Below are 11,579 nucleotides of genomic sequence, written 5' to 3'. Positions count from 1 at the left end.
GTATGTGGCCAGGCCAAATACGACCGCAACCCCATTAGACCACAATTCAACATAGTACCGCCAGCTAAAAAACCTTTTGAAATAGTTCATATGGACCTATTTACGGTACACTCTGATAAGTACATAACATTCATTGACGTATTTTCAAAGTACGGACAAGCGTACCATTTAAGAGACGGTACCGCAATTAGTATCATACAGGCTCTATTAAAATTTAGCACCCATCACGGCTTGCCTCTTACAATAGTAACCGATAACGGTACCGAATTTACTAATCAACTTTTTGCCGAATTTGTAAGACTACACAAAATTACGCACCATAGAATTTTGGCACACTCTCCAAATGACAATGGCAATATAGAGAGATTTCACTCAACCATTCTCGAACATCTTCGTATTCTTAAACTGACAAAGAAAGATGAATCCATTTATAACCTTATGCCTTATGCTATTTTAGCCTACAATTCTTCAATCCATAGTTTCACTAAATGCCGACCTTTTGACATTTTGACCGGACACTTTGACCCCAGAGACCCAACTTATATCGACCTTACAGCTCACTTATTACAGCAGTATACAACGAACCATAAAGAACAGATGGAGTCTGTCTATAAGATAATCAACGAATCTACATTAGCTGACCGTACAGCACTAATGGAAAATAGGAATAAAACGCGAGAACCAGAAGTAGAATATCAACCCAAACAACAAATTTTTATTAAAAATCCTTCTGCCAGCAGACAAAAAGTCGCCCCTCGCTATACACATGACTCCGTATTAGCAGACCTACCAATACATATATATACTTCCAAAAAGCGTGGCCCTGTAGCTAAATCTCGGTTAAAAAGAGTACCTAAAACATCTCAATTGTTACAGGATGTACCTGCTGATCCTGACAATAAACCTAATTCAAAGCCAAGAGATAAAACTTGAAGACCTCGCAGACGGACCAGGAATACTACCATTTGACTTAGGCGACATGAAACTGACCACCCAGAAACATACATTCTTGCAATATATTAAACTCACTGACATAGAAATTAGCATTGACAGTGTCCTGACGCAACTAAAGGAAACAAAAGACCGACTTAATAATGATACTTATTCTCTGTATGAAACACAAATTCAATTCTTAGCTAAAAAATTGAGTAAAGCATCTGACCAACTGAGAAGCTTGGAGCCTAGCCGCAGTAAAAGAGGCCTCATAGATGGTCTAGGCTCTGTGATTAAAGGATTAACTGGTAACTTAGATTATTCAGATGCAATAAAATATAATAACGCCATAAAATCTCTAAAAACTAACCAGGACAGGGTCGTTACCGAGCTGAATGATCACATCAGTCTTAGCAAAGAATGGATGGACCACCATGCTAACATCATTTCCCAAATGGTAGAAAATCAGGTCAAAATTAACGAAACTCTGTTACTACTTCTTAACAGTAACGCTCAGGCAGAAACTAGTTTGCTGAAATACGCAAAGTTTGCCCAACTTTTAATTATAATTAATGATAACATAGATAGTTTAATAAGCGAGATTTATCGCATAGAAGATATTTTAGCTTTTACTCGATCCCGTAGCATGCATCATTCGATGTTAAGTACACATGTACTTAGTAGTATGTTAAGTAGGCTTAGAACGATCTATAATAAGGATCAGGTGTTGGACTTAGAGCTAAGGGAATATTATAGCATAATAGAAACTGGATCATATTTTATCCAGAAGCAAATAGTTATCGTTTTTAGATTCCCAATCGTATCCCCATACACATATAATTTATACAAGCTGCCATTAGTCCCAAATAAGTATAATCAGGTTATTGTACCCCCCTATCCTTTTATAGCAACCGAGGGAGACTCTTATGTGTACATAGAGGCTGAATGCCCGAAGGTTAAGGAGTGGTACCTGTGCATAGAAAAGGTGAACCATCAAATTAGAACCCAGCCAGATTGCATCCAGAACCTGATCAAGACCCAAACAATAGACGACTCGTGTAAGCAGACAACCATATCACTATCAAGACAGACCGTGGAGAAACTGGATGACAGAACTTATGCTGTCACATTCCCATCGCCTACGAAGGTGCGACTCATCTGCAGCAGGGAAGAATACAACACCCTCAGCGGAAGCTACTTGGCAACCATCCCAAAGAACTGTATGCTACGCACGAATGACCTCACTATTATCAACACAGAAGATCAAGTGGAGGGACAACCGCTGAAGATTGCAAAAATCGAAGATAACTCAAAAATCCAGCTCAAGGCTCAGCCAATAATCTCATTAAGCTCTATAAACCTAGAGGAGCTCCACGAGATCCAAAATAGAATATCTCTACAATCACCAATCCACCTCGAACATCCACCAGATGTCACTATTTACCACACCACGATCCCTTTTTATGGAGCTTTGTTAAGCACAACTGTAATTATTATTATAATTCTATGGAGACGCTACATAGCGACCAGAGGTAAAATTCCCGGGGAAAATTCGAGTGATGACTACATCGAGAAAGGAGACGGAACTTCGAGCAACAAGCCAGCGTCTACGGAAACCGCCTCAGAAGCTGAACTTCCAGCAATATTTTCTCGGAAACTTCAAAAATAGTTGCTGGTCTGCGGGGGGAGGAATTACGTTGCGACACTCTACCAGGACCGCTGAATTGCATCGCCTGTTGCAACAGCCGTCGGCAGCTCGGGGAATCGAAACGCTGACAACAGTGAAACACGATGACACCGCGGACCGCCGCTGATTGATTCCGATTAATATATTGATTCATTCTAATTCCCGCCTCGAGTTGGAACAGTAGTTTTAAGAAATTAAATGTAATTTTAATATTTTAATAAATTAATCTAAGTGAATTGGTTTTTTTTCGACTCTTCGACGGCAGCTTCCGTAATTAGAGCAAAAACTTCGTCGTAATCTTCATTATCGTTATAAGAACGTTATCATAATCGGCCGGAAAACGTCCACTGTTGAACAAAGTTCTACCTCATAGACAACCACAATGAAGGACAAACACGCCATTATGCATCCACCAGGTAGCCCTAATAGGAAGCCTACCTATTAAGAACACTCTTACCTACTAAATATAATTTCTTTAGACTTTGTGGCTGAGATTTCGGGATTTGATATGCTTGCTCACACACCCAAAAACTATAAGAACATCGGAATAAAAGTAGGCGTGTGTTATTTCTGAGATCCAGTTAGTACACCGAATTCCATTCAAACCCTTGCAGTCGTTTTAGCGTGAAAGATTTATATTTTTCGCATTTATAATAATTGTCGGAAATAGGTTAAGATATTGTAAATATAGATATTTAGATTAGAATTCGTTTTGTTTTTGTTTACTTTATTTTCCTATTTTTATTGTGATTGTTGATTTGTGTTTGTTTACCTGTATATTTTATTAATTATGTGCCATGTAATAGATATAAGGTTTTTATGAAAATAAATGCATTTGTCAGGCCACACTATACAGTAACACGAACTTACACACACTATCCCCACTCAGCATTACACAATTCTCTCCTGGCTTCCTCAGTGGTCCTCCCCGCGGCTCGATCATGATCGGCCGTGCTCCCCTCCCTCGCGCGCGAGCGACAATATTTAAATACCGCGCGCGCATAATCCTACTCACTCGCCATCGAACACTCCCACAAGACACTTAGAAGACTCCGTTGATTTGTACAATTTAAAAGAAGTTTAATTTATTCATTCACCCGATATTAAATCTAAATACAGTCCACAATCAACAATAATGATGACGATGATGATGATGATAATGAGCTGCAGCTGTGCGATGTGCTGCAGTCGTAGCAACATAATAATAATATACTGAGTTTTACTTCGCGGCAGTTTTGCCGTGGGTTCACGACAAATGCAGGCCACTTATGTCCAACAGTGGACGTCCTATGGCTGATTATGATAATAATGATGATGATAATGATGATGATGATGATAAAAATGATAATGATGATAATGAAGTTTTTTACCTGCATTCCGACAACAGCATAGATGAAGAACAGAAGTACAATCAGCAGCGCCACATATGGAAGGGCCTGGAATGACTTGATGAAAGTCCACAGGAGGGTGCGTATGCGTTCTCCTCGGGAGAGCAATTTGATCAGTCGCATGGCACGGAACAGACGAAAAAGGTAATGTATTTGAGGAAGGAACTCCCACTTTCCAAGCTCTTGGCACCACCACCAGGACCTGACTGAAAATGGAACAAATTTAAAATTAACCAAATTTTCCCGCGATTTCATCTGCCAGGAATTCACTTAGCGCTATCGGCAAAACCTATGTAATTTTTTGGGATAAAAACTATCCTGGGTTCTCTTCTTGTTACAGCTTGTTACCTACATCCATAACGAATTTGATGTTAAGTAGTTTAGCGCTTCCAGGAGTAACAGACAGACTGATAGACTGACGGAGTTACTTTCACATTTAAGTGAAATCGCACTGCATTGATATCCAATACTTACAGTATCTTGTTCGAGGATTTGAGTCATTAAAATATCAATAAGGCTGCCAATAACTAAAATGAAATCAGTTGTGTTCCATGCATCACCAAAATAGTTCTGTAAAAGAAATGTGGTTTTGTCAATTTTGTTTAATACTTAATTTTACACTGTACTTTTTGGTGCCTACATTTTTGTCTAAAATAATAATCTATACCAAATTTCAAAACAATCTCAGGATTAGAGGAGGTTGAATCTTACAAGTTGTATTTCGCTTGTAAGATTTAACCAAAACAAACAAACATGCATTACTTTGTTAAATTAAAAAGATTTTTATTTAAAACACCAGAAAGTCGTTTCCGTTTTTATAAAAAAAAACTTTCTCAAGTGTTGAAACTTACTTTAAATTTAAACGCTGAAAGTTTAAACACGAATTCAAGCATAAATACTGTTGTCAGAATCATGTTCAAAAAATCCAGGCCCTGCAACAGAAATCAAAAGACAATAGGTACTTTGTTACAACCGAAACAGTCAAATCCACCCACAAACCACAAAAAACACCTCACAAGCTCTAAAAGGTTTTTTTCTGCTTCAAAATCAGCATGAAAAAGCACTTTTTCTCCGATAAAGTAGAAATAGTTATTTGTGCAACAAGAGAGCAAAGTTGTTTTTTGTTGCGAGTGTTGATTTTGAATCCCGAGTAAGCGAAGGATTCTATAATTGAATCACGAGCGTTAGCGAGTGATTCTAGGTTAGAATCCTGAGAGCAGCAAGGGATTCAAATACACGAGATGCAAAAAAACTTTGGTCTCGTGTGACACATACAATTTTTCACCTCAGCAGCGAGAACATAATTTAAATGTAACATAAGAATAAAACCACATATACCTACCTGTTTACAAAACAAACACAATTTTTTAAAAATAGAATCCGATTATTATCAAATATAATAATCACATTTAAAACCATAAAAAAGTGTCCAGTAGCTACAATACAAATCTCATACTCATAACATGCAACATGCATTGTAATTTGAGAACTTCTTGTACTAATGTCACACTTATTTTTTAATACTGCAAAAAGCCTCATCTCGGGGTAATTGAAAAGGTTGAACAATTAAACCTTTAAATATGAATTTTATTAAGATTTCTATTACATAAACATAAATAGATTTGTTAAAAATTCATTCAATTTAACAAATATTTATTCCAACTGTAGAGGCAGTATACGGAATTCTTTTATAAAAAAAAAACAAGAGAAGCGGCTTTCGTGCAACGAGGTTGCATACTTTATTAAAAGATCGGGAAAATTTACATTTTGGAAATATTTCGATATATTTTTAATACCAAAAATTTAATTTAAGTTTGTAATCGACAAATTTGATCCTATCTCTTGCTTTTTTCGAGTTGAAGTGAAATGACAGATCAAAGTAAAGTTCAAATATTTGGAATTCAGTGAGTAGACCCAACACTGTACTCAGCATTTAAAAAAAAATTAAAAAGTTACTTTGTCTCACGGAGTGAGCAAAATGCGATTTTGCTCACTGATTTCTCATAGCAAAACCTGCCTGTTTGAGGTGCTGAGGTGAAAAAGCTTTTTAAAATTCGATGACCATGAATACGGTATTTGACTATTTTGTATACGTTTTATAAATTAAAACTACAAATGCCTGTTATTGAATAGAAAAACAATTTCTAAGCTACCTTTACAAATAACAAAGTTATAAAGGTTTGAAATTCAAGATTAGACAGAGAAAGACATACTGGCATGTGACGTCACACGCCAGTACCGCCATACTTGCTGCATAAAGAAAAGCGTTTGAGAAAGAGACAGGTATATATAGATTTTTCAAAAAATCACTATAAATCCAATTTTCAACCGATTTAAATTTTCTCTTCGCTAAACACTATCTGTATATCTATATTTTCATAATAATATTAAGATATATGGCAAAATCAGGAGTTGTCAAATACCGTATTGTGGTGCATCTAATCTATCAGTACCTACATCTTTAGATTCGAACAAATATAAAGTGAATCTAGATTTCTTAGTTCAATATTGTCAGGAGGTCCCAGTAAATAAAATATTGTTGGCGAAATACTCGATTCCATGACATGGCAGTAAGCATCGCGACAGTAATGGAGACGAACATGCTCTGATATTCATCTTACGACCATTCTATTACAATTTATTTGATAGACCAAAGTAGCTGTGTGCCTTCACCATAGTCCACTTTTACGACAGCCGTAATTTGACCTGATACGTAGTCAAGTGTCTTGATTTTGGTTGTAAGTTGATGTCGACTTTGACCAAAAATAACACTTCAAATTAAGGTTTTTCGCAGGCAAAATATCGCTAGATGGCGTTAGTATCGTCAGATCCATTTGAAGTTATATATTACTAGCTGTTGCCCGCGGCTTCGCCCCCGTTGTTTTTTTTTCTGTATTTTCTTCCATAAAAACCTTCTCCTGACAGTAATGAACACAACAAAAAAAAAATAGCGAAATCGGACCAGTCGTTCCCGAGTTTTGCGCTTAGCAACACATTTTACGATTCATTTTTATTTATATAGAAGATTATATTCCTTGCAATAGGGCATATTAGGCAAAGCTCTGCGCAGGGGGCGACACTAGCGCAAACCTCCATGACAAGACAACGTCAGTTCTCTTTATATTTTGTGACCATGACAGATCATGACCAAAGAGTATTAGTACCTATAGAAATCATGATATATTTATAAGTTACAAATAACAAAATAACATGATATTTACATCGATAGTAACGATAGAGCTATATTAACAAAATGTAATTGAAATAATACGATATTATGGCATTTAAGCATCGTCATCGTTTGTATAGACTGCATGTTTCTTACATCAAAACGGCGCACAAAATTTGTTCACAGCGCGGATTTGTGAACCTTTCACTATAGTTGTGTGAAAATCATATTGATTATAGATGCGCCGCGCGTTTTGTTCCAAACAGCCAGTCTAGTGCCGTAAGGTACCTACATAGATGTCAATGCAATGTTTTGTGCTAGTGCTGCAGTCTGACGGCAGAAAATTGCAGTAATATTCTCTATTAGCTCGTTTACAATACAAATACAATAACTCTGTATTGAACACCAACACATATGCCTGCTGGTGTATCGGTCAAGTTACGATTGTCTACCAAGCGTAGCAATAAATCCAAGGACAATGTTATAATTATATTAAATGATATTATAACGGATAACTCACGTCTTAAACCGAGTTTAGCTCGACATGTTTCGGGCTATTTCGTAGCCCTTCCTCTCAGGAGCACGCGACTCGGCGGCTGCCGCAACACGCACACTACGCGCCACCGCTCTGCTCGCACGACGTGACGACGACGTGACCGTGTCGACGTGAGTTATCCGTTATAATATCATTTAATATGAGTGAGTCTCACGGTAGTTTCATGTTCAAGACAATGTTAGAATATTTACCTTTTTATATTCAGGTTGATGAACTCTCATCATCAGGGCGATGGTGTTTATCACGATGAAGAAAATATGACGTACTCGAACCGCTCTGACGTCACAAACCACCAGGTTTTATACTGTATTCGGTGCTTTGGAATGTATCTAAAAAAAACATGTACATGTTATGTTAATTACAGCATAAGCACCTACATTCGTTTCCGCCACAGCGGAACGTACAAAAAATATCTGACACGTCCTTCCGGCCCTAGAAATAAGAGTCGTATCAGATATTTATGCACGCTTGTTGTGTCAGATATTGGTGCTGCTGACTGTACTGAAAACTTAGTTTTAGAATGGAATGGCTCCTCACTGGATGCTGTCAAACAACAAGCGACCGCTGCCACGTGCATATCTTGTATTCACTACACGTTTGTTGATGCTCACCTTCTGATTGGTTTTGCTTTAAGAGCAAATTCTAAACAGTTTCTTTGGTTCTTATCCAGTTCACAGTCTTTAAATTCCTGCTCACCCTCCTTTTGAAATGTCACTATGACAAAACCTACGAAGATGTTAACCTGAAACATAAGGACATACAGAATTAACACAGATACTGTCGAGTTCATAAACTTCTGAGCAAATATTTATTGGTCAAAAATATGTGAACACGACTCTATTGCTAACGACGTAGAGGCGTGTTCAGATATTTTTGAACAAATTTTTGCTCAGAAGTTTACGAACTCGACTGTATAATATTAGTAGAATATAAAGCCTGATCAGGTAGCTTACTTAACGTTTGGTTTTCAATAGATTAGTTACTTACTACTAACAAACTTATCAGTCACTTTAAAAAAAACTAGCAGTTTTCTGCACTCCTTTCTTCTTCTTTTTGTTTTTTTGTTTTTTTTTTTTGCGATAGCCACATGATACGTTTATTATTTATTTCTTTCTGTAATTTATTTAATTTTATGGTGTATCCAACTTATACGCACAGACCTTCACTCACACAAAACAAAACTCGGCTAATAGCTATCTGTAGTGAAATTAGTGGGCTTCTGATGTATGTGGATGATATTTTAGATGGCCATGACTAAGTACCTACACCCGAATGGTTGGCGCGGCGAACGTAATCCGCAGGGCTACTACGAAACTCGAAACTCGAAGTTCGTGTCGTACCGTCCCTCTCGCTCTCGTTTAAATAGTATAAGTGTCAGAGGGACCGCACGACACGAACTTCGACTTTCGGGTTTCGTAGTAGCCCTGCTGTGTTCATTGCGCGGTTTAGGTATTCACAGCGCAGTGGACACCTGGCATAGACTGGCCAGCGAAAGCTGTCCACGAAAAACCGCGGCAAATTAAAAAAAATGAGGCTGACAACACTTGCTGTACACTGATTAAACGATGTTGATACTTAGATATTATTTAAATTTTCCAGATATTAAATTATACTCGGACTCTTCAAGCTGCATCAAAATTCATGTAGTAATGTGTGAAAGCTGATGATGATGATGATGATGCACTTTAGGAGTTTCTTGATAAATTTAATGACCTTTGTCAGTGCCCATTTACGTACAGTCCATACGCATCAATTTTTGGACCATTTTGACCAGATTGGCATTGAATCTTCTAACATTTTAATTCTAACATAATCTTATAACATTTGCATTTTGAGGATGGTAGGAGGTTGAATTAAACAAAAAAAAATTATTTATTTCTTATAGCAGAAGTATCAAAATTATCTAAGCCGGGCTAGAATGACAATATGACAATTTTGACAGTCTCAAAAATGATACCAGATTAAAGTTTCGTAAAAATGCGTGGACAGTTTTCGCTGGCCTGAGTCTAACACGCAATGAACAGAGATAAAGCTGTGCGTGCCATGCGCCATGGTAGGTAATGGCCGGCATGAGATCTACTTACCATGAAAAACGCAATAACGATAATGTAGCTGATGTAGAAGAAGGCGACCAAAGGTCTGGCATTCTCCACCGGGCCCTCGTTTCTTCATTGGAATCCATGGAAACTGATAACAATCTAAAAAAAAAATATGAATATACTATGGGGTCATTCATTCATAACCCACCATCAAAATGCTTCACAAGTGTATCGAGGTTTCCTCGCGATTTTCCTTCACATAATATTTCCTGCATAAACGAAAAACTTTGACGTGGGACCTCAGTTTTAAAACCCACGATCCTCTGCTTCAGAGACCATGAGTTAAATCATTAGGCGTATAATATATACATCTGTAATATTCCCTGTAGGGTTCAACTCACCCTGGCCACCCCTCGAAGGTGGACACCGTGAAAAGTGTAAGCACCACATTGAGGACGTCGTCAAAATTCCACTTGTGCAGCAACCACACTCGCTCGCTCTTCTATCTTAGGTTCGTTGTTCTCGTATACCAGATACGTCCCTCTAAAAGATTATTACATTGTTAAAATTCGTGCATCCACTGCTGGCTTTTTTTGAACCTGGAGACCGCGGATTGGCAACGAGATGGACGGAAGACCTAGTTAAAGTCGCGGGTCCACGGATGCAAGCCGCTTCCAACCCAGGCAACTGGAGGTTTATGGGGGAGGCCTATGCCCAACAGTAGACATCCTACCGCTGAGATGATGATGATGATTTTTAAAATCATGCCAAACGCATGTAAGCGTTTCTAAACGTTTACTTAGTTCAACAACGCATCAAAAGGAGTCTTTAAATTGTTTTGGAGTATTTCAAGGTTCATTTGACTGAGTAGGTATCCCTGTAAATAAAACCCTACCCGTAGATAAAAAAGTCACGTGCCTTTTAGGATTAGAGCATTATTACAGTGATGTGTATAAATTAATAATTAGTAATAAAGATTCGTTCCTGATTCGTCATATTCCTAATTGGTCATATTCCTGATTCGACACTTTCCTAACTGGTCATATTCCTAGCTCGTCATATTCCTGATTCATCATATTCTTAACTCGTCATTGTACAGTCAAATGAAATTACGAACACGTGCTTACAGTCGGTTAGGTTAAGGTATTTTTTTTTATGACCACCCAGAACCGATGTAATAAGTGCCCCGAATCGGTTCTGGGTGGTCATAAAAAAATAACCTTAACCTAACCGACTAAGTTTTTGTCGAATAAAAACTTTGATCTGTTTCTGGCACTGTATTATGGTTCTTATCATTTACCACAGAGGATTTAAATATTATAATTAATTTTGTGCAGGCAAATGTACATGGTATGACGAGTAAGGAATATGACGAATCAGGAATATGACGAGTTAGTAATATGACCAGTTAGGAAAGTGTTGAATTAGGAATATGACCAATTAGGAATAATGACTGATCATCAGAACAAATTGTATAAAATAATAATACAAGGAGTGTAAGAGAGAAAAAGCTCGTACAGCCAAAAAATAAAAACTATTATGGTAAAAGATGTTCACAGTACCTGGTACCAAAATTATTTAATAAAATTAGCTTATTAAGACAAAGTCCTAAACTAAGTAAATCTATGTTAAAGATCAGACTCACTATTACATGCCTTGAATTGTATATCTTTTATTTATATACCTACCAATACGAATCTGTTAAGTACCAACCTAGTTTATATTATAGGATAAGCTTGATAGTTTAAAAATTGCATAAAATTGAGCGCGCTTGACGCCTCTCGCCATGAAAACGTAGCCGTTTTAC

The 11,579-nt window shown here is 37.3% G+C and overlaps 2 protein-coding genes across 2 annotated transcripts; one reads left to right on the top strand and one right to left on the bottom strand.

Moving 5' to 3' along the window:
- Positions 1–787: 787 nt before the first annotated feature.
- Positions 788–2,638, top strand: LOC141445237 (uncharacterized). The gene has a single exon (XM_074111023.1). The coding sequence runs from the start codon at positions 878–880 to the stop codon at positions 2,600–2,602; it is 1,725 nt and encodes a 574-aa protein (XP_073967124.1). The 5' UTR covers positions 788–877; the 3' UTR covers positions 2,603–2,638.
- A 1,071-nt stretch (positions 2,639–3,709) lies between these two features.
- LOC141445239 (voltage-dependent L-type calcium channel subunit alpha-1S-like) lies at positions 3,710–7,934 on the bottom strand. The gene is given in 6 exon segments (XM_074111024.1): positions 3,710–3,802; positions 3,991–4,194; positions 4,197–4,214; positions 4,483–4,578; positions 4,860–4,940; positions 7,925–7,934. Coding segments are annotated over 5 exon segments (474 nt in total). The 5' UTR covers positions 4,923–4,940; positions 7,925–7,934.
- Between the last annotated feature and the right edge of the window lie 3,645 nt (positions 7,935–11,579).

This window comes from Choristoneura fumiferana, unplaced genomic scaffold (genome assembly GCF_025370935.1).
Source record: "Choristoneura fumiferana unplaced genomic scaffold, NRCan_CFum_1 Sck3bRy_79;HRSCAF=258_pilon, whole genome shotgun sequence".
Lineage (NCBI taxonomy): Eukaryota > Metazoa > Arthropoda > Insecta > Lepidoptera > Tortricidae > Choristoneura > Choristoneura fumiferana.
This window is presented reverse-complemented; position numbering and strand designations above follow the sequence as displayed.

Bases quoted from the DNA above. Each gene is read 5' to 3' on its own strand.
- LOC141445237 (XM_074111023.1), top strand. From the start codon at position 878: ATGTACCTGCTGATCCTGACAATAAACCTAATTCAAAGCCAAGAGATA.